General features: G+C 37.0%; 2 protein-coding genes across 5 annotated transcripts in view; both read right to left on the bottom strand.

The window, feature by feature from the left end:
- kidins220a (kinase D-interacting substrate 220a) overlaps positions 1 to 17168 on the bottom strand; it is an 84958-nt gene extending 67790 nt beyond the window's left edge. For 3 of the 4 annotated variants that reach the window (XM_065288463.2, XM_073812299.1, XM_073812300.1), the window contains exons 1-18: positions 15768 to 15897; positions 13436 to 13586; positions 12971 to 13069; positions 11161 to 11259; positions 10594 to 10692; positions 10361 to 10459; positions 9523 to 9621; positions 7447 to 7644; positions 7260 to 7358; positions 6952 to 7050; positions 6755 to 6853; positions 6468 to 6645; positions 6234 to 6398; positions 5976 to 6155; positions 4864 to 5029; positions 3465 to 3616; positions 613 to 899; positions 384 to 524 (exon numbers count right to left, since the gene is read on the bottom strand). In XM_065288463.2, the coding sequence (XP_065144535.2) occupies positions 384 to 524; positions 613 to 899; positions 3465 to 3616; positions 4864 to 5029; positions 5976 to 6155; positions 6234 to 6398; positions 6468 to 6645; positions 6755 to 6853; positions 6952 to 7050; positions 7260 to 7358; positions 7447 to 7644; positions 9523 to 9621; positions 10361 to 10459; positions 10594 to 10692; positions 11161 to 11259; positions 12971 to 13069; positions 13436 to 13586; positions 15768 to 15772 (2415 nt within the window). In that variant the 5' untranslated portion in view covers positions 15773 to 15897. Of the gene's footprint in view, positions 1 to 383; positions 525 to 612; positions 900 to 3464; positions 3617 to 4863; positions 5030 to 5975; positions 6156 to 6233; positions 6399 to 6467; positions 6646 to 6754; positions 6854 to 6951; positions 7051 to 7259; positions 7359 to 7446; positions 7645 to 9522; positions 9622 to 10360; positions 10460 to 10593; positions 10693 to 11160; positions 11260 to 12970; positions 13070 to 13435; positions 13587 to 15767; positions 15898 to 17031 lie in introns of those variants that run through there. The other variant, XM_065288464.2, reaches the window with a different exon arrangement.
- A 1139-nt stretch (positions 17169 to 18307) lies between these two features.
- The window catches only part of mboat2a (membrane bound O-acyltransferase domain containing 2a), a 75669-nt gene continuing 70253 nt past the window's right edge, over positions 18308 to 23723 (bottom strand). Inside the window, exon 13 of the mRNA XM_065288467.2 lies at positions 18308 to 22264. Coding sequence (XP_065144539.2) covers positions 22087 to 22264 — 178 coding nt within the window. The 3' untranslated portion in view covers positions 18308 to 22086. The remainder of the gene's footprint in view (positions 22265 to 23723) is intronic.

Here is a 23723-nt window from a genome sequence, read left to right as displayed (position 1 = left end):
AAACATGGAAGTGTTTGGTGGCTTCTAAATTCATCCCTGTTTGGAGCCATAGGAATGAATGGGGCTAGGCTAAATGCTAACACATTCATGAGGCGCTGTACAAAGATTTAAAGTGCACGCATTAAAAAAAGATAGGTATGTATTAATTAATCTAAGTTAAGGTAAGAAAATAGTAAAATATTCTTGGTAGTTTTCTTTCAAGCTTCATTCCAAAACTCAATGATTTGCCTATATAGATGCCAGCCTTCTAAGGCAGCACCCATTTGGGAACTCATCGATAGATGACTGACCTGAAACAGTCTAAATTGGTATAAATTGGGGTATTTTTGAGCTGAAATTTCATGCCCTTTTATGTAAAGTCATGACTGAACCCAATGACATACCGTATCAAGCATCTGTAGCACTTTGTCCTGTTCGCAGGAATCCAAGCCGTCGATGATGACAACAAGTCGAGTCTGATTCTGAGTAAAGCCATCAATAGTTTTACCCAATTTAGCCATGAGCTCCACTTCACACTTCAGAACCTGACAGAACAAAGGACACAAATCAGATACTGACATCCCACAAAAGGGCACTATTTGTATACTATATGGTTTATATACAATGCCTCACCTTCATAAATCCCTCACTCTTTAGTTTGTGCATGCTGTTGGCAGCATTGTGCAGTCTTCTCCTTTGAGAGTGAAGCACAGAGTCGGTCACATGCCACCAGGTCCGACAGTTCAGAAGCAAAGCCAGACCCACCACACAGGCCATGGCGATGAGAACCGCGTTTACCGTGAGGTTCTCCACATCCACCTTGAAGATGGCCAGTAGGGTAATGCCTGTGATCAGACAGCCCGACGTCAACACAAACAGCACGAAGGAAGGGACGCAGCACGTTTTCTTCCACTTCTTTCCTGTGAAAGAAATTTGTTAGAAAACAAGTTCATTAAATTAAACATTTACAGTAATATATTAAAGCGGCCATTTTTCGTGATCCCATTTTTCAAACTTTAGCTGGTGTGTAAGGTTGCTGTTAGTGGATAAATAATGCTTGCAAAATTAAAGGGATAGTTCACCCAAAAATGAAAATAATTCATTAATGACTCACCCTCATGTCGTTCCAAACTCGGAAGACCTCAGTTCATCTTCAGAACACAGTTTGAAATGTTTTATATTAAGTACGAGAGCTTGTTGACCCTTCATTGAAAATCTATGTACGGTATACTGTCCATGTCCGGTAAGGTAATAAAAACATCATCAAAGTACTCCATGTGACATCAGTGGGTCAGTTAGAATGTGTTGAAGCATCGAAAATACATTTTGGTCCAAAAATAACAAAAATTACGACTTTATTCAGCAGTGTCTTCTCTTCCGCGTCTGTTGTGAACCGCATGCACAAGACTAAAGTCACGTGACTGCAGTGACCTGACTGACATGTTATCTTCAGACATGTTTGCAAAGTTTTTTTTTCAAACTTACAGCGTGCATCTCCCTCAGACCGTAAACGAAGCCCAGGCGCACAAAAAAAAACAGCTGGGGCGCACCAGATAACACGTCAGCCGTGTCACTGCAGTCACGTGACTTCAGTCTCATGCACGCCGTTCACAACAGAACCGGAAGAGAAGACAATGCTGAATAAAGCCATAATTTTTGTTATTTTTTTGATCAAAATGTATTTTCAATGCTTCAACACATTCTAACTGACCCACTGATGTCACATGGAGTACTTTGATGATGTTTTATTACCTTCTGGACATGGACAGTATACCATACATAGATTTTCAATGAAGGCTCAACAAGCTCTCGGACTAAATATAAAAAAATCCTAAACTGTGATCCAAAGATGAACGGAGGTCTTCCGAGTTTGGAACAACATGAGGTTGAGTCATTAATGACATTGTTTTTATTTTTGGGTGAACTATCCCAAAGTTTAATGCCAAGCGATATATTTTCCTCAATAAAATTATCTTTTCAAGCACTACAGAGAACAGCCGGTTTGGACGACAGCCCTCTACTTCCCGGATGACGTCAATATAAAAGTTTTTGACTAAACTCTGCCCACAGGAATACGTCAGTCACCAGCTAAGCTCAAACTGCTCTGCTAAGCCAAGCTGCTGTCCAATCACAACAAACTAAACAAACTACACAAACAGAACTTGTTACGAATTTCTGAAGGAGGAGGAATTTCATAGGACAAGGAAGACATCAGCCCATTTTTAGGACAGTGAAAACAGCGATACTTAGAGATAAGTAAACTGTGTGAAAAATACAGCATTTTTACACACAAAACATGAATGTGTTATCGCGCTCTGTAAACACAATCAACGCTTCGAAAACACAAGAAAAACGGGACCTTTAATTAAAATTATTGTAAATTGCGTACAGGCTAAATACATGATGTTGCTGAATGATTTTATGGTAAAACGATGCTTATAAAACCAAATGTTTAGGCTCTTAAATGGCATGAGACATGTTGAAAGAAGCTGTAAAATAATCAGCCGATAATCACACACTCCTGTGAACGCACATTAACTGAATTTTATATTAATACACCACATTGCTTGGCAACCATAAACCCTCTACAATAAGGTTAATGTACTTTTCAATAATGCTAATCACATTGAAAAGCTTTTCCTAGTTTTATATTTAATTATAGGTCTTGCAAGGTGAACACGATTCTTTTTTTACTTTTCTGACATAAATTCTGCTCAAACCACTTAATGTACTTCAAACTTTGTGTTGTTGAGTCACAGATTTAAAAATGTTCTCTAAACTTTATCCTTAAAAAAAACATCTTTCTAAATTATTCAACATTCAAATTCAATCGATAGTAATGAAGTTATAGTTATGTATGCATATAGAAATTTGAATACACTCTTATATGCTTAAATGTGATTGGTTTGCCTTTCTTTTATCTATGCAACCATCTATAGCAGAGGTCTTCACCGTTTTATGCCCGTTTTGCGCACATATTATGCCCATTTTTACAAGACGTAATATCGTAAATCTCAGGTATGCCTTGAATGTGTCTGTGAAGTTTCAGCTCAAAATATCCTACAGACCATTTGTTAGAGCAAATAGTAAAATGGGAGTAAAAAGCGCTGTTTTTATGTGTTTAAATGCAAAGGAGCTACTGTTCCTCACTCCCTTATAACCAGACAGTGAGCAATTTTGGTTAAAAATATATCTAATTCCTATGAATCCAGTCTGAGACAATAGTATTTAGCTGCAACATACACATTAAGAATCATTTTTGGTTTAAATTAACCAGTCAGTCAGTGACTGTGGGCGGGGCTTTGTTTGTGATTTCACATTAACAAGAGAACCAAAACAGCATGTCTAATGAGTCAAATTCAGCATTCTGTGCATTTTTTACATTTCGTTATAAAAGGATAAATCATATTTACACCAATAAAAAATATAAATACACTTGTGCTTCCTCATAAAAAAAAATCCTACTGTATTTTCTACAGGCATACCCTGAGTTTCATTGTTCTTGAAGACCCTGAAAAGTCTGCTGGCCAGGAAGCCAAACTCTCTCTCGCAAGCGTCGGACAGCGTGGCTATCATTTCAGCCATAGACGTCTCCCCTCCCACACTCGACAGACGGTTATAGTCCGTGAACAGAAACCTGTGCAGATGGAAGACAAAAAAAGACTGACTGAGAGTGAGCGTCACACCTGTGCGTTTTTCAACACAATGCAGAGGGAATCAAAGATGTGAAAATATTCACATTGGCTCCTTGTATTTTTTCCAAATCATTGGGCAATGTTTGTCTCTTATAATGGATAAATGAAAGATGCTGTAAGTGTTTTATGTGTGTGATATGTTGTGAAATATCAAATTTTGTCTATGTGGCATCATAAGGGCATGTAAACTGCAAACAAAAATACTGCAAAAAACTGGGGTTTTGGAATAAGGGGCGTGTCTCCACTGTACTTCTTATCGATCCGAGTCCGGGCGCGCTTTTGTCATTAAGATGCGATTGTTTTGAAAAAGCAGGAAGTAAAGCGCTCTCTTAACACTGGAATCCACAGTAATGTTAAGTCTGTGTTTTTTATTCAGAGTCGTTTGGTGCGCGATTACGGACAGCCCTCTCACATGTCATCATATTGCTTAGTTGATCTGTCACGTGTGCAGCTCAGACATTCACGTAACCCCGCTGCGCGCATCAAAAGGTTTTTACGGAGGCAGATAAAGGTGAGTGGTCGCGCAACTGACGTCTTCACCTTTTGAATCGCGCTCAGGCGCGATTGCGCTCACACCACAGCCTTCCGCGCCTGAGCCCAAGTGAACCGCGCTCCGGCCCACCTCTGCAACCCGGCCGCGGCGCGATTAACCAATCCGCGCCCGGGCACGGAACAGAGCGATCACACTTGTCAAACAAACCAGGCTTTGGGGGTCAAACGCGCCCGAGCGCGGTTTGGTTTGGATAGTGTGAGTGGGCCCTTAGTACACGATATAACTACAAAAGAGTCAAGTTTTAAATAGGAAAAATATGGAAACTTTGGTTATTTTTAAGCGTGATGCTAAATGTCTAATCAGATTCAATGGATTGTGCCAAGCTATGCTAAAAGACCAGGACCAGGAGATCGGCTGAATGGCAAAACAATAAAATCAAATGGTTAAGTCTAGGGGAGCCTATTTACAAAAAAAGTGGCGTGTCCTTTTTAAAGGTATCCCGATTATAAACACATGTATGGTACTGGGATTGGCAATATAAATGTGAATAAAAGACGGTATGAATGTCTTGGCAACGCATTAATGATAAATTAATCTTCAATATATTCACGGTAGGAAACTTACAAAATATCTTCATGGTACATGATCTTAATATCCTTATAATTTCCTTAACATTTTTACTTGTGACGGTGGTACCTGATAGGCAGAGCCTTGGTGGTTTGCTCCGGAAGCTCGGGGGGATTTACAAACATGAGTTTCAACAGCAACTCCAGGTAGCTGATGTGACGGGCCAGTCTGGTGCTAAGCCCCCAGGCCCAGCTCCAACTCTCTCCTGATTTTCTCCCACCGAAATACACCAACACTATATATAATTGTATATTAAAAAGCACAGGAGAGAAAGATAATGCAAAGGCATTTGATGGTAAATTAAATGTTGTTAAAATTTATCAGAAGACACTGCAGGACAGACAGTTCCTCGTGCAAACACTACTTTACAGTCTGAAGAACAATGCTGCACTCTTGTGGACACAATTTTATAAACAGTTCATCAACAATTTAGTCCTTTTATTGGGTCTATATAATATATTACATGGGCAAATTAAAATAAGTCCAAAAGGTAATGCTGTTTAATTGTACAGTATTACCCTGTTAATACTACAGTTTCAGTAGTCTATAAAGTGTGAATACTTTCTTACTGTAACAAGATTCTGACAATGATCTGACGCTGTAAACCCTTCGAGAAGTTGGACATATTTGGCCCCTAATACAGCCATAACGCATGCACTTCATCTTTGCACAGTGCGTTGTGAATGTGTTAGCATTTAGCATAGCCTTATTTATTCCTTAGGATCCAAACAGGGATGAATTTAGAAGCCACCAAACACTTCCATGTTTCCCAATTTAAAGACTGCTCCACGAGTAGTTACACGAGTAAGTATGATGGTACAAAATAAAACGTGGCAATTTTTTAAGCGAATAAAAACTGCACGCCAAGGTTGAAGTGCTGCAAACTAAGTGCTCTTAAGCCATACAATATAGTTCTCATTTTTTATCCGCTTAAAATTCGCCACGTTTTATTTATACATGGAAGTATTTGGTGGCTTCTAAATTCATCCCTGTTTGGATCCTAAGGAATGAATGAGGCTATGCTAAATGCTTACACATTCACGACGCACTGTACAAAGATTAAGTGCATGCATTGATTAAAGATAGGTATGTATTAATTAGTCTAAGTTGAGGTAAGAACATAGTTAAATATTGAAAAACTGTGTTGTTTTCCTTTAACTTGATAAAATGAAAAATCTCACCGAAGAAGATATACAGCAGTGCGAGCAGACTAAGGGCCACAGCGATGGCCAGCTTCGGGTTAACGGCAAAACCCAAGATAAGAGCTACAGATCCACACAGCAGCAGAGTCAAGACCACCACCAACCACGAAAACTGAAACAATGGCTCCACCTGCTGCCCTGCAAACGTCTTCATCTCATCTAAAGAAGAAAAGAATACAAACATTTAAATCATGCTCTCATGGTCACGAGATAGATCTTGATATTTCGGTCTCGTACCTTCCAGTTTCTTGAGCAGGAAGGACTTTCCGCTCCCCCACTGTGCATACAGACCCACGCAAATGGGGGGCTGCATGGTTGGCTCGCTCAAGATGTCAGCCAAAGCGCTGCTGTACAGGTCGTAACCCAACATGTCCCCATCACACTCAGAGGGAGACAGGTGCTCTGGGGAAGAAGATGACGGTCAGGGATATCTCAGAGCTGTGTCAGGTGTGTTAATGAATGCACACTCACTGGCTCCAAAAATCTGGGTGAGGATGCTCTTCTGATGGGTGCAGTCAATGTTGTAAGGGGTCTCGCCCTCTTTGTTGGGCCGGTAGAGCAGGCGGCCATCTTTAGGGTTCCTCAAAAGCAGTTCAGCAAGCTTACGGCTTCTCCCACGGATGGCAATGTGCAAAGCTGTGTCTCCTTTCTGAGAAGACAGTATGAGGCTTTAAAATAAAGGTCCTATATGTACAGTATTTGTACAGGTCATATTATGGAGGTGCATTATTCAAAACAATTAATATTTTACGCTTTACCTTGTCCACCGCAGACACCTTGGCCCCTTTGTCTAAAAGAAGCTCCACAATTTCCATGTTTCTCATCTTGGTGGCTTTTATTAGAGGAGTCTCTGCATCCTAACACACACATATACATAAATGAGCATGATTCTGTATAAAATTATTTCTACCATCAAGTGAATTTATATATTACGTCTCCTCAATTTCATTGCTACCTTAGTGTAGGCCTCAGTGTCCGGGTTGCACTGCAGAATGTCTCGTACCATGGTTGCATTGCCTTTCTCCACAGCCCAGTACAGGGCGGTCTTACCGTCCTATAATGAAGAGCAAAAATGATTCACATGACTCTAGGTCATCTTGACATCTACTTCCTTAATCAGATGAGGATTAATAATGTGTTTTTAATATAAGCCACAAAACAAAGAGGCTGTTCTGTATATACTGGAACTCGAGATGAAGTGTTGATGGATACAGGAGTCTAAAATAAAGAAAGGAAGGACGACGGTTCACAGGAGGCAGTTACCTGGCCTTTGACATCAATATCGGCGTATTTATTAAGCAAAGCTCGGACGATCTCAACGTAGCCTCCTCTGACAGCACCGATCAGCACCGTATCACCGCTCTGAGACACACGTACACAAGATATTTACGAATTCCAAAATTCCTGAAAAGTATTAACTGTCGCTTTAAAAGTCAAGCTATGCATTCACCCGATCAGGGATGTTGACATATGTGCCTGCGTCCAGCAGGTCCTGTACGATCTCGGTGTAGCCCTCTATGGCAGCAATCATCAGTGCTGTGTTTCCATCTTTATCTGTCATGTTCATGTTGGGATTCCTCTTCAGAATCTCCTTCACCACTTCTGTAAAGCCGCCTCGGACGGCCACTATCAGCGCCGTCATTGAGTTCTAACAGGAGGACATTATGTTAGGACATAATATATTCATGTTCATAAATAGCACATACTACAATCAGCACATTTGGTGCACTTGAAAAAAGTCAGTCAAGACCTCAAGAGGGTGTGAAATCTGACAAGGACATGTTAATCACTTCAATCTTTAGCGTGTGAGTACCCTAAAATACAAACAGTTACTCAAAGCAAAAACACTCAGGGAATGTAGTCTGTCAAGAAAGTATATAGGGGAATGTAGGCTGTGTCACTTTGTCTTAACTTCCTAGGGCTAAGAAACATAAGATATGAGGTCAAAACAAACCAATATTGGACAGTGTCCATCCCAATACACATAGGCAGAGTTTGGAGGGGCCAGAGGGGGCACTGCCCCCCAGACCAGAGCCAATTATGATTTTGTCTGAGCTATTAATTAAATGGAAATATGAAAATTCATATTTTATTTGTCTAATCTTAATATTTTTATAGGTAAACTGAGTAACTTAAAGTTAAAGTAGTTTTAATTCACTTAAACTATATTTTTAAACCATTAAGCCACACTATCTCCGATAGGTGCCCCCCAGCATAAACACAAACTCTGCCTACGCCAATGAACATGAATATTAATTTTGCTACTACTATATTTTTGTGAGACTGGAGTTTGTAGTATGCAGCAGTGGCCAAATGTGACGTCCAGCTTTAACCAATTAATCGACCAATAGTTTTTCAAATGGATACTGGATAAAAACAAACATCACACTTAAAGTAAAACAGTGCTGAAATGTATTACAAAAGTAACAAAAGTATTGAACCATGAAAATGTGCTAAATTAAATAAATGTATAAATAAAAATATCTCTATTATATTAATAAGTATTGAAGTAAATACTTCTGTGGATTACTCCCACTGATAAAATTCAAATTACATAAATGTATATTATAAGTGTAGTCTTGTACTTTATTTTCTTCCATTTAAACATTTAATGATTATCTCAAAATAACAAAAGATGTATTGCATGATAACAAAAGAACTGAAATCAAATTTTGATTAGTTGGATATGTTAATGTAGTCGACAGCTGCATATAGTTTGCTTTCTCTCATTATTAACTTAAAATATGAATAAATCATGGATAAAAGTAACCAGCTTAATATACACTAATGCAAATTGATGGTAATAATGATGACATTAAATATTTAGGTTGAATTTATCTGCGTGTATTTTTGTGCAACTGTTTGAGGTACTACCAATATTAGCATCCTGTCAGCCTAGACAACAAACTTAGGTTCCTTCTGTTGTTTCTATGCAAATGCATTATCCATTTAGCAAATTAATTGCTTTATAATGATATGAAGCAACAGACGCACTCGGAAACTACTGCGCGCCGAGGTCGAAGTGCTGCAGACTAAGTGCTCTTCCGCCATACAATATAGTTCTCATATTTTATCCACTTAAAAATTTTATTTTGTGCCACAATACTTACTCGTGTAACAGTCTTTAAATAGGGAAAACATGGAAGTGTTTGGTGGCTTATAAATTCATCCGTTTGGATCCTTAGGAATAAATGGAGCTAGGCTAACACATTCACGACGCGCTATACAAAGATAAAGTGTACACATTGAAAAAGATAGGTATGTATTAATTAATCTAAGTTGAAGTAAGAACATAGTAAAATATTGAAAAACTTTTTTTCCTTAAAAAGTTAAGTATTTTGACCCAAACACTACATTTTGACAGTTTAATCTAACCTGAAGGGGCACTGAGAGAAAATATTATAAAAATTTCCTCCGACATCACTTTTGGCCACTAATATATACTGTAAAATCATGTTTATTACTCATGACCCAGCTCTCTACAATTGTACAAACATCTTTAATCTTCACCACAAAAAGTGCATACCGCTCCCTCCTGATCCACATTGGCCCCATTCTCCAGCAGATGCATCACACAGTCAAAATGGCCCTTCCTGGCCGCCCAGATCAGAGGTGTGGTGCCATACTAACAGTGAAGGAATAAAACACATAGATCCAATCAAAAAGCTGTACGTAAGATTTTTCATACAATGCTCTGTGATTGTTATATTGCTGGGCAACTGTAAACAGCTACAATTAAGCTAATAAACTGTATTACTCGAATGGTTCAGTCTACAGCTCACACCTCCCCTTCGAAACACATAGAGAAGCTACGGTAGCCAACACAGGACAAACATGTCATCGTCTGAGACAACGTAGTGACAAAACACACTCTATAGAAACATGGCGGCGCAACATGGCGTCTTCCATGTAAGGGATAAATAAAATATGGTTCATTCTAAGGTAATAAAACAACTAAGGTCCTAATATACCACCAATAATATAGTTTCTGTCAAGAGATCCTTCTAAAAGTTACACATTGCACCTTTAAAAAACAAATGCAATGATATGGCTGTGTTTTACTGTCTGTGACTCTTCAAAACTTTAATCTGGCTAAATAACTAATATATATTCATATTAAATATATAAACATCAGTGAGCGACAGAAGAAATATGATAAACAAATAATGTTCAAAACATTATAGCATTATGAATTATAATAACTAACAAAGCTCGCAAAAAAATGATAGGCTACTGTTGTTTATAAAAAACATTTAAGATGATTCATTGGAAAATGTTGACTTGGCTACTTAGTTCTCCATCTGTGTTTATGAATCAGGTAGCAGCTCATGTCAGCATTTCTTCAGATAGAAATGATAAGGCACCTTGTCAGAACAGTTGACTTTGGCTCCATGCAGAAGCAGAAGTTGAACTATCTCCGCATGACCTCTTCCAGCCGCCCAGATGATGGGATAAACGCTGTACTACTGGGACAGACATAAATCAATTACACACAAACACGTTTCCGCACACGTTTGTAAATGCATTGCCACATTGCAAACATCGTTTTTAATGTACAACAAATGTCTGATGCGGGAAGAGGACGAGCTCTGCGGACCTGTCCGGTGATGTTTGGGTTCGCTCCTTTCTCCAGCAGCAGATGTGTCACCTCCAAACGGCCCTTATAAGCCGCCCACATGAGCGCGCTCCATCCACCCTACACAAAAAACATTCCTATTATATTTCCATACACTGTCCCGTATAATTTTACACTCACAAAATAAACACATTTCCCCTGAGTCAGGGAGTGACTACAAGTCTCTTCTGTATTATTACAAACTACCTACACAGCATTTGAACCTACACATGAATTGGTGCATTGCTGTCTAGATTGGCTCAATATAATTTGAGATACAACCATAGAGAATGCATGACCACATAACATTATGACAATCTGATCAAATATATCCAGGACCTGCCAGGAAAGCAGAACTTAAATGCATGCATCACATGTTCCAGTAAGGCAGTAATCTGGGCGGAAAAGTTGAGGACACAGTTTCAAAAGAGTATGTACAATAGTACATTTTAAAAAAGATAAAAATAAAAGCAAAAAAAGTATTAATAAATGAAAATAAAGTAAAAGTACCAGCTGTTGGACATCAGATATCTGTTAGCTGTATCTTACCATGTCTCTGTGCTCGACATTGGCATTGTTCTCCAACAGTTCTTTCACCACCTCAACATGTCCCTCCTTAGCAGCTGAAATCAATGCTGTCCAGCAATCCTAAAATAAGATAAAAACATATTTGTTTAGTTTTACACAAATATGATTCCAGGAAACTACTCCTTATCTTTAGAAGATATTCGCTGAGCTTTAAAACATACCAGCTGGTCATACCAAGTGGACATAGTTAAGATACTTCGATTTACTGGAGAGGTTATATAATATAATGCTCAGCGTCTGTTGGTTTGAGAAGCTGAATGTGTGTGTATGGGCATGTAAATATAGACATCTAGTAATTTACAAAATGATGGTACAGGGTGCCAATTATATAGTCTCTATGACCCACCCACACCTATGAAATCATTCATATGGTTGAAGTGCAGGCATAATGGCTTCGTAATGTCTAAATATTAAATTTGTATGAAAAGATATTTGCAAAGACAATGATGAGGCACTGATTGGTAAGACAGTGCCTTTCAAGCTCCAGTCTGTTTCAATTAAAATAGCAAAGTATGATCGGATGTTAAAATAGCAAAGTATGGTGAGTCATTAAAGCTGTAATCTGTAACTTTTTTGGGGGTAAAAATTTACGCAAATTAAATGTTGATTTTCACAATGGAAAGCTAATAATAATGTTTTGTAAACTGATCCGCTTGGTCTGTTTTTATGCACCATAAGAAAAGTTGATTCAACTGAGTTAATTCAACTTAAAAATAATACTTTACACAATTTTCTTTTTTAGATTAACTAATATTTTTAACTTAAATTAAGTCAAAAAAAGAAGTTACCTGGTTGCCTTAAATTTTAACATTTTAAGTTAAACCAACAAATCTTTTTTTACAGTGTGGAAAAATCTTTTCCGGCTTTCAACTTTGCGTCACATCCAAGATGTGTGTTTTTGCATGTGTGTGCTGCTGTAGATGGTGAAGAGTTTGTAGCTTGTTCAACAGTTGCTTTGAATTTATACTTGTCATCTAAATGGCGAAGTTTAATCTGTAAAGTTAAAGCAATGATCTGGGAAATATCATACTGAATATGATTTACATCACATCAGATTCCATGTTTTTTTTTTTTTTTTTTTTTGAGAGGCAAAAGTTAGTGATTACAGCTGTAATGGGGACATTTCACAAGACTTTATTAAGATAAAAGAGTACGTCCCCAGAGTACGTATGTTAAGTTTTAGCTCAAAATACCATATAAAAATTTATTATAATAGGTTAAAATTGCCACTTTGTAGGTGTGAGCAAAAATTTGCCGTGTTGGGGTGTGTCCTTTTGCATGCAAATGGGCTGATCTCTGCACTAAATGGCAGTGCCGTGTTTGGATAATGCAGATTAAGGGGCGGTATTATTATAAGATAATCCCCTTCTGACATCACAAGGGGACAAATTTCAATGACCCATTTTTTAACATGCTTGCAGTGAATTGTTAACCAAAACTAAATTACTAGGTTGCTCTTTTTCACATTTTCTAGGTTAATACAAGCACCGGGGACCCGATTATAGCACTTAACCATGGAAAAGTCAGATTTTCATAATATGTCCCCTTTAAAGTAGTCATTCTCCTACTGTTAAAGTGGACAGTTCTTGGCCAGAATAAGCCAAAAAGTAAATTTTTTAAAGTATGGCAACATGAGACTATATAAAAAAGTTAACTTTTTCAAAATTTAGTGAGCCACATTCTTGGAGCATATGTGTGTTTTGTTCGATCTTGTTATCTCTTCTTATGTCTCTGCTGTGAATGTTTAAGTTTTATGTGAAAAACAACTCACAATATCATCCAAGTTGACGTTTGCGCCCCTCCTGATGAGCTCCTGCACAATCTCCAGACTTCCCAGCTCTGATGCCACCATCAGAGGAGTCTGGCCGCTCTAAACCGGATGACAATGCTTTAGTGCACAATAAATCAATAATGGAGAAGCAAATTTAAAGGAATAGTTTTTACCTAATGCTTATGTTTAACTACATGCATGGCATGTTTCCAACTCATTTTTAACTCATCCCTCAATAAATTGATGTAAAACTCATTTTACACTTGACCCTCGGTGTAAATGAATAAAAACGCATTTACAGTAAATACACTTTTATTTAAACTATTATCGAAACACAAACACAAAGTTTTATAAACAGAGTCAAAAGTTGCTGTCTGTGATAACCAAAAACCTGCCACAGATATAGTAAAACATACATTAAGTTACAATTAACCTAGAAATATGACATAAAATATGCCCACTCACGTCACTCCTGGTGTCCACATCTCTGTATTTGTCCAAATGAGCTTTGAGGGCCGATAAATTTTCCTCCTCCACATAGCTGAAGAGACTCTGGGTGGTCATGGAGCTCATCTTCAAAGAGGTGGTCACATCCATGGCTGTATTAGGAGCTCCACTAAAAAAGGTTGAAGACAGCAGGAGCGATACATCATTAAATGAAACTCTCCTTTGTTCACTCATTATACTGTAAAATCAAGTAACCGTTTGAACTCTAAAACCTGGGCTCTACTCTGACAACAAACCTACATTCCACACAGATTTGGAATGAGAAGACAGACGGTAACAAGCCCTGTCTTGCCGAATTGCACAAATCATTCAAGTTAATGATGAACCGTATGGTAACCTAACAGCCAGTAGGAGACCACCGCCATATCAATATTGATTTAGCCTGAATGATATTAAGATAAAAGCCTCTAATGCTGTCTGTGCAATAAGTACGATACTCAGCAGCATGCGATTCATTAAAAATCCAGCAAAAGAAACAGCAGTTTTATAAATGATTATACATAGCAGTTTACATTACACTGTTATTATAAAGCACAGAGGCAGTAGTTTAATCCTAATGTGCCCTAGAAGGGAAATATTTACAAGGCTTAACCTTGGCCTCAGAAATGCATTGCGCAGTCTAAGCCCATTCATTAAAACGAAAAGGCACTTATACACAGAAGAACATTTTGCTTCTCTAATCATGCAGACAATGCAAAGGTCACCACATGCAACATAGTATGGTTAAAGTTTATATTTAATTTGTGCAGTAGTAGCATCTGCTAACCTTACTGCTCCTGTCTGTTTTGGAAAATGCTTACATTTGGTTCAAAGGTCATCATAGCATGTGCAGTATCAGGTCACCCTGAAATTCACACAAATGTCTAAACTTTGGGTCACTCCAGATTTGGGTCAAGGATGTAACCACATGTTGAACATTGGACAGACCAAAACATTCAGGTCTATATGTATGCAATAATATTACAAAGCACCTGAAAATAGTCCAAGGGGACTATTTTCGGGCAGTGCGTAATATCACTATACCTGCTGCAGCCATGTTACGGCAGCAAAGTCCTTGATTATTATGCCAGAAGTATAGTTCATAGCCATATCTGCCAAGAAAATCGCAACTTTAAATTTTCCGTCGGTCTTAGTACACAATGTAACTACAGAAGAGTCAAGTTTTAAATAGGAAAAATATCCAAACTCTTTGGTTATTTTTTAGCACTATGCTAATGGTTTAATCAGATTCAATGAATTATGCTAAGCTATGCTAAAAGTGGTACCGCCAGACCCAGAGATCAGCTAAATGAATTTCAAAACGGTAAAAAAAACAAATGTTTAACCCTAGGGGAGCTGGAAAATGAGCATATTTTCAGAAAAAGTGGAGTGTCCCTTTAAATGTTTTTGATTATTGGGGGGGCATGTCCCCTTCAATGTCTATTGTGGTTACGAACCTGATTTGGGTTACCACATTAATATAGACATTTTCCACTTTACTTGAATTTTAACAGTAAAGTTTGTCTTAATTTAAAACAACATTGTGTGTTGTATTTAAAATCTAGCAAACTTCTTTTTGGTACACTTTTGTGAAATCTTTTACATGTGCTGCTGTTTCTTTCAAAACACGTGCCTCTTGCATTTATGTTTTGTTATCTAATGCCATTCATACATTTTTAAGCAGGCTTGTACAAACATCTTTACGGGCAACTGTAGATTAGCACAGAGGAAAGTGAGATGTTTATGTAAACATAAAAAGCACATGTTGTAATACAGTTGAGCTTTAAAATAGCAGAAGTAGAAACTCATGTTGCTGACACCTCTCAGGCTATTTTGCCAACTCAGCTCAGCATGCTGGTACAACCCATCCGAGATAAACTGGTTTCCAGCTGACTACATGCCAGGCATCACAATTAATTTAACCAGCTAGCAGAGCTATAACATCAAAAATCACATCAGTTTAGGTCAACCAGAAAATGACAATATTCTATCTACTAAATAAAAGCAGAGATGAAGATAATCTAACTCATTCACTTCCATCATCCTTTGTTCATCTCTGAACTGCTGACACACCCTTCAGTGCTTTCAAAGCATCCCTCCTGAGAGGGATCAGACAATGCTTGGAAACAGCCAATCACATGGAGCGTCACAAGAGCCCCTCTGTCAAATATTGACTGTGCAAGGTTCACCCCCTCTCTCCAGCTCCAATGTGCACAAAGAACAGTTAAGATAACCCATGTCAACATTAAACCTGTAACTATGCATTCATGTAAAATGACTTTATTACAACAGAAGTAACAGGCTGACTTACCTCATGCTAGTGTTTTCTGTGACTTGGTTTTCAAAAGCCTGTTTTTGTGAAGGCAGTTGATACTCCACTCACGCTGTCACTCATATTGTGCGTACTAACAAGCCGGGGCTCTGCCTGTCACTCCACGCGCTCATAATTAATGCATGAGGCGCAAAGCCCCGCCTCTGTTTAGACCAACGCCCAGCGCACGCACGTGCCGATTTATGAACTTGACCGAAACGAGTGCTAAATCATGAATATTAATAAGGCTATTTTGACGTTTTAAAACGTATTTATTTATTTATTTAAATTGTTTCATTAACTAATAATTGAATTGCTATATAAGCAAAAAAATTATTCAGTTCTCAAGACATATTTTTTAAGACACACCGGATCATTTTTCTCTTCAATATGTCGCCAAACTTCATTATTCTATATGGAAAACACTTAATTTTTATTAACAAAATAATAAAATGGTTGCAATTTCAAAAAACAAAACAGGTAATTAACCAAAAGTCGCTCGGGGCGCATATTTGCATGACCCTCTTACATATTAACTTTGTATTTATATTATATTTAATTTTACCAATTCATGATAAACTAATGCAATTTTAGTTCATTTATTCCGTGCTGTTTGAAGAGAAGAAAGTCAAAAAAACTGTTTAAGGGTTAAGAACTTAAATGTCTGTCCCTGCATGGGCTCGCTTGCAAGCACGTGGATATTACATTACATTAAAGTGAGGCAAACAGCGCCACGACAACCGCGGGTCCCAAATATATAACTGAGCTCTTTTAATAGGTATGATATATGTCTCCATGGTGTGACACAACAGTGGCACAGAGGTAAACAAGTTCACACCATCTTCGTGCATCCTGAATGAGAAAAATAACTTTTTCAAGCAGCTCCGCGTGAAGATCCTCAACCTAACTTATTTGTATTTAAAGCTGAGCGCATGTTGAGAATTAAAATACTGTTTAATATAAAAAGTGCCAGACAAACAGTTGTAAGCAAATATGACAGACGTATGAAGTGACTTGACGACGCATTAATGTATGCAATATTTCCCAACAGTTTTTTTCTGGGTGACCACATGTTGTTTGACAGCAGTAAAAGTCACAAGACATGTTGATCTGTGCGCAGTGACGCACAACATTGTTTAAATGTCAATTTACATTAATTTACTAACTTACTACCCGTAAAAATATATCATGTTGGCAAGTTACAAACTCACTTTTGAACAACACACTTGTTTGTTAATATTTTAAATCGTAACTGGCAACTTACATGTCTGTCCTAGAGAAAAACAAGGTCCACAGTAATCCGATAGAATAACGTTGCTTTCCATAATCCTCTTGCCGGGTGGCAACTTCATATTTTGACTACAGAACAGCCATTTTGCTGAACAGAGGTGTGGGAAAAAAAATAAAACTGAGTTGACATAACCACGCCCACTGCTTGAAACCACGCGCTGCTTATGTTTTAACGTGAAGTTGTTGTTCTATTTCCATTTCATTTTCTCTTATGAAGTAACGACAATTCAAACAATTTCTAATTATTATTAAACAAATGTATTGTACAATATTTATGTTTTATTGCCCAAAATGTTACAATGGAAAACATTAAAACATTTACTGCAGTTATTATCATTGTTATAAACGGTATTGTTATTAAAATGTGTGGAGATATTGATATTAATGAATTTTTTCATAACACTTTTTTGCAGTGTGGTGTCTAAATGTTTTATTTTAATGAAGCCCAATATCTTCGGTAAACCTGTTATTTCATTCATTTAAAAAAAAATACTAATAAATAAAGATTGAAAACACTCTAACCCAGGGAAAGATACTGTTTATTTGTTTTGACTTTATCATCATGGTAGTGGAATTATATTATTGTCCTAAATAAAAAGTTGTTGGCTTGCTAGGACTTTGTAGCACTCGAACACCTCAAATGTCTCAATTTACAGTATGACCATTACACTCCTTTAATAAAGAAAAACAGAAAGTAAAACATTTGAAAACCCCGCTTTGTTCCCCCTTGAAAGATCTCAATGCAACAATTTGACAAGTTTTGGTTTAGAAAAAGTGACTTTATATTGCGTATTGATAAATTGATTTATAGTGAAACCAGTAACACGTTACTTTCCTGTATATATCCACAACCTTATTACATTTAATAATTTGGGTGGGTTGGCATTTTTATAAAGGGTCACAAATCACCAACATGTGAAAGACCACCAAATAAAATGGAAAAAGCTCAAGTGTTTGGTGGAAAAGAGACATAAACATTTTCACATAGCTTTGAATCATCCTTAATAAAATCAGTATCTGGAAGTGGTATGAAAGTCGATAAATGAGATGTAACTGAAATTTAACAGATAAATAATGCTGATTTATGCGTTAATTATTACTTGGGCCCAGACAAATGGAAGATATGCAGCTGAATGCAGCCAATCTGAACAAAGGGTTAATGTTACCATTAACAACAAAACATGTATAACATCGTTTTGAAAAAAGCATGTTTACAAAATAAGCTAAAAACACTTAAATCTGTTTTTAAAAAAAGCCATACACTTAGTTAAAGTAACATTGTGGGCAAATTTAAGCATTTTTTAGTAATCACATACTGTAAGCATCACATAATTTTTAATCTTGCATTGCTCTGGCAGTTTTTCTACTTTAGCTCTAATAAAAGTGCAAAATACGACCTTATACGACCATATAAATCACTCTTTTAAGATCTTGGGTACAAACCTCTCACGCTATAATAAACCTGTACAAATAAACTGTTGTATGCATGCAATTTGTTTACCCCAACTATTTGGCACTTTTAAAGTAAATTTTGCAATGAAGTGCTTATGTGCTGGTTATGTGGTTAGTAAATTGGTAACTGAGGAAAATTTTCCTTAGGGGCAGTTAAATATAAATATTTAAGTAAAAAAGACAACCGTAAATTACTGTACTGGTTAGCGTGATTTGTTTAGCACATTTTAGCATAATTTTCAGCTATGCAAAATCATACTGTAAAATACAAAAAACTGTTTGCAACCTTAAACATTAATTCTGCAACAAAGCATTAATATTCCTATTGTTTTTATAGTTGCTAGACTTGTACATTCTGGCCTGTTATTAATCTCATGCCTGTTGTTCTGTGAATCCTAAAACAATAAGAGCTTAGAGAAGTTTGTTTACGAAACCACAGCAGTCTGGTTCAGTGCGCTTTCTACAAAAATATTTTCTTAAACCTGGCTTTGTTTATGGACCTGCTCACATTTCTTCATCTCAAAGTTAACAAATGTGACCCTGGACCACATACCCAGTCATAAGTCATACAGGTATATTTGTAGCAATAGCCAACAATGCATTGTATGGGACTCAAAATTATAGTTATGCCAAAAATCATTAGCATATTAAGTAAAGATCGTGTTCCATGAAGATGTTTTGAAAAAAAAAATGTATTTATCATTAGTAATATATGTTGCTAAGGACTTCATTTGGACCACTTTAAAGGGCACATTTCACAAGACTTTTTTTAAAATGTCAAATAAATCTTTTATTTGATAATTATGTAGGTGTGAGCAAAAATTCACCGTTTTGGGTGTGTCCTTTTAACATGCAAATGAGTTTATCTCTGCACCAAATTGGAGTGTTGTGGTTGGATAGTGCAGATTAAGAGGTGGTATTATCTCCTTCTGACATCACAAGGGGAGCCAGATTTCAACTTCCTATTTTTTCACATGCTTGCAGAGAATGGTTAATCAAAACTAAGTTACTGGGTTGTTATTTTTCACATCTTCTAGGTTGATAGAAGCACTGGGGACCCAATTATGGCACTTAAACAGTCAGATTTTCATGATATGTTCCCTCTAAAGGTGATTTTCTCAATACTGTATTTAGAATTTTTGCACCCTCGGATTCCAGATTTTCAAATAGTTGTATTTTAGCCAAATATTGTCCTGTCCTATTTATTCAACTTTCAGATTTCAGGAGATTGACCCTTTTGACTAATTTTGTGGTCCAGGGTCATAAACACACATTGAACTTCACTTTAGTAAAGGTTTAAGTGCCTTCAGGCCCTCATAAGCACATAGTGGTAAACCGGGGCGAAAGTAACAAGGCAATTTTTTGCGGTGCCCTGATTAAATTTGCATTTCAAACTATGACAGTAGCACGGAACCATTGACAGAGCTGAGGAATATCGCAGTAATAACCATTTTGCGCGTGTAGGTGCAGAAAGCTGTTTTCTACCATGATAATTAAATTCCTAAAGTGGTCTTTTTTCTTATAACGCATTGTGTTTCTCATTTCCTGTGTTTACTGATCAATCTACAGGTTATTTAGTGCTCTAACACATCCTGAAGTTTGACTTCTCATAGTTTTTTTTTATTAAAAGTAAATTGTGTTTAAATGTCAGGAGTTCCTGTGGGGATGAAGGTAACAATTGTTACTTTGTCCCACTGTTAATTGTGTTGTATACGTTGAGATTTATAATACAATAATTAAATAAATGTTTTTTTTTTTTCAAATTGAAATTAAATGTATTCTCAACAATTCAAGTTTGTACTGTCGGGTTGCTTTTGAACATTTGATGAAACTGAAATTTAAAATGTAATTTAATTATTTATTGCAAAGATAAACGACAAAATATGTTTGCAGTAACATATTAAAAAGCTCATAGTCATGTATATTTACTAAAAACAAGTGTAACACAAAAATCTATCTTGTTCTGTTGTGTTACGTTTGACCCACATGTGTGTTACTTTCATCCCAGCCGACGGGGTCAAAAGTAACGCGATACTTATGTTCAAAGTGAAATTATACTGAAGTCTTTTTACATTTGATAAAAATTCCACCTGATATTGATAGACAACACTTGTGAGTTATTGGCCACAGCAAAAATATATCTGTCTAAAACATTATTTTTTTTATTAAGTTTTTTTTCTGAAAAATTGTACTTTCACCCCTGCTATCCCCGACCTTTAACTTACCTAAAACATGTGGGAAAAAAATTAAACATTTACTTCCAAAAAAGTCTCGGTAAGTCTGATTTCACCGAATCCTGATTCGCATGACCATAACTTTTTGACACCTTTTAGAAAATAAATGTGTTAACAAAGACCGTTGCAGGCTTTATATAGGCCCAAGTTTGAAAGTGCCTGACATTAAATGCATATGCATACGTTCGACCTGATTTTGCCAAGTGGTTGATGTACTCAGGGCAATATATTGTTGACACAAAGACAACATTTTTGTAAATAAAACCTAAACCCACCCCAAACACCAACCCTAACCATAACTGAATCCTAAAATCAAAGGGAAATAATAAGCAGTTGTAAGCTTTAACTGGAAACAAACAGTAAACTTATTTCTGAAATTTGACTGGTTGACTAAAATGGAAACTATGTAATACGGCTATTGCACTTATCGTATATGCGTGTGTAACATAACGATACAGATTTTTATTAACAAACAAGCTGCGGTATTGAGTAATATTAAACGGTCTTCTGATCATAGAGGAACATCTATTCATATGTTGTGGTCTAAAACGAGACTTTGAAGCCCTGAGGAAACCTACAATCCATACAAATCTCATAAATACAAACATTAATTAAACCGAAAGCCCTTAATGAAAATCAACATAAAATGACTGGAAATTATTATAACAGAAAGGTTTTTCAAATAAATACACTCTCTTTTAGATTAACACTCATTTCCCAACAGCAGTGGACAAGCAAAAAAAAAAACACAGATTATGAAGCTACAAAAAAAAGAGACAAAAAAGATGGCAACCTATGGGAAATAAAGGCTTATAGTATGAGTTTGGCAACATACAAATTTTCTGTTATCTGACATTTTAGGTGAATGGAAAAGAGGTTATTTGTTTAATTTACTGCCAAAGGCAGAAACCTTGTGGGTATCATGTAGGTTGATTCCAGTGCTACACTTCCTACACTAACATAGTGAAGCTCTCAGCAATGACTGACAATGGTCTATTCCTGCAAAACACAATTCCCATACGAGAGGCTTCTAGCCCCAAATACATAAGGGTTTAAGGCAACTTCAGATTAACCAATAAGTCAACATTTCGCTGCTTCCTATGATAAAGTCCAAAAATACACTGAATTTTCATCCTATAAAGATCCTCTATTTAAACAAAGCACAACAGTCTGGATGAGGGTGATCATTGGGTTTGGCACCTCTATTCTCCATCCACTGTTGTTGCTTGAGTTTATGTCTTTTTTGTTGTTTTTTTTAGGGAGAAACAGCCGCTCTGGGTCTCTCAGTATGGATGTCAGAGTTCCTCACAGCATTGTGCTTGGGCGAGCGGCTCTCCCTGTCCTCACGTGGCTTTCTGCTTCCGGTTGAAGTTGTTGTCCGGAGTTGAGATGCAGTTGTGCTCGCTGGCCTGGACGCTGTTCTGTTGCTGCTGGGGTTGTTTTTCATGTGAGTGTCTGGACTTGACGGGTAACACCAGTATCAGCAACAAACAGATCAGGTGAAGGCAGCAGTACCACGACCTGAAGAGATACAGAGAGGAAGATGTTTAAGTTATCCTTAAGTTGTTTCAGACCTGTATACATTTCTTTGTTTTGCTGAACGAGAAGATATTTTGAAAAATTTTATTAAAGGTGCCAAAGAATGCATTGAAATAATATGTTAAATTGTTTAAAAAGTATTACAGTAAGTGCAAAAATTATACAGAAACATTTTTACAAACCTAGGATTTGCCCTTACACTGCAAAAAATGATTTTCAAAAAAAAATGTCTTAGTATTTTTGTCTTGTTTTCAGTAAAAATAACAAAAAGTTCTTAAATGAAGATGCTTTTTCTTGATGAGCAAACGACCCAAGAAAAAAAGTCTAGTTTTTAGACCAAAAATATCAAATTCAAGTGATTTTGTGCATAAAACAAGCAAAAAAACTGCCAATGGGGTAGGCAAATATTTCTTGAAGTTTTATTTTCCTAGGTCATTTTGCTCATCAAGAAAATACATCTTAATTTAAGAATTTTTGATATTTTTACTAAAAAACAAGACCAAAACACTAAGGGCCCTATTTTAACCATCTGAAACGCAAGTGCGAAGCGCAAAGCGCAAGTGACTTTGTGGGCAGATCTTGGGCGCTGTTGCTATTTTCCCGGCGGGAGAAATAACTCTTGCGGCAGGCGCAAATCAATAAGGGGTTGGTCTGAAGTAGGTTCATTATTCATAGGTGTGGTTTTGGCATAAGGTTAAATAAACCAATCAGAACGTCATCCAACATTCCCTTTAAACGCAAGGGCGCAAGTTCCATGGTGGGTTGCTATTATTATGACGGATTTACCAGGCGCACGCCAGGAGCGGTTCACAGCCGAGGAGACCGACGTTCTTGTAAGAACAGTCAAAGACAGAAAAGTTGTTTTGTATGGGGATAGGAGAAACCCGCCCAAATCAGTGTAGGTTAAACAGGCGTGGGAGGAAATAGCCAAAATTGTCTCATCAGCTGGCATGCCCAGGACGTTGTGCCGCAAGCGCTACAAAGTTTTCAGGAGACGGGGGAATCCCAAGCTTGCCAGCATAAATCAGGCACGCCGTGTAACGGGAGGTGGATCTGCCTCTACACAGATCTGCGTCCACCCTCACCGCTGAAAGGGTTTGGGGGCTTTGAAATCGGACCCAAGAAACGCAAGCAAGGTCCAACCCCAAAGTACTCTTACAAATCAAGTTCATATACATTAAGGTTTCTTATGAAAACATTTTAATTATTATTTACATAAAATAAACGTAATACAGGCACACAACAAACTTATGAAAATATTTTAATCGTTATTTGCATGAGAATTTTTTAACGCAGCCACACAAAATAAATAAAAACTATCACCACAATGCTCACCACTATGAATCCCCTTATCTCATGTGTTAATATTTTTATTGTAACAATTTATATGATTTGCAAAAATAAGTGTTGCATCTGTGTAGATTAGATAAGGGCATGCGCT

Source organism: Paramisgurnus dabryanus, chromosome 17, assembly GCF_030506205.2.
Source record: "Paramisgurnus dabryanus chromosome 17, PD_genome_1.1, whole genome shotgun sequence".
NCBI classification, from domain to species: domain Eukaryota; kingdom Metazoa; phylum Chordata; class Actinopteri; order Cypriniformes; family Cobitidae; genus Paramisgurnus; species Paramisgurnus dabryanus.
Note: the sequence above shows the minus strand (reverse complement) of the source record. Positions and strands in the feature narration are given on the sequence as shown.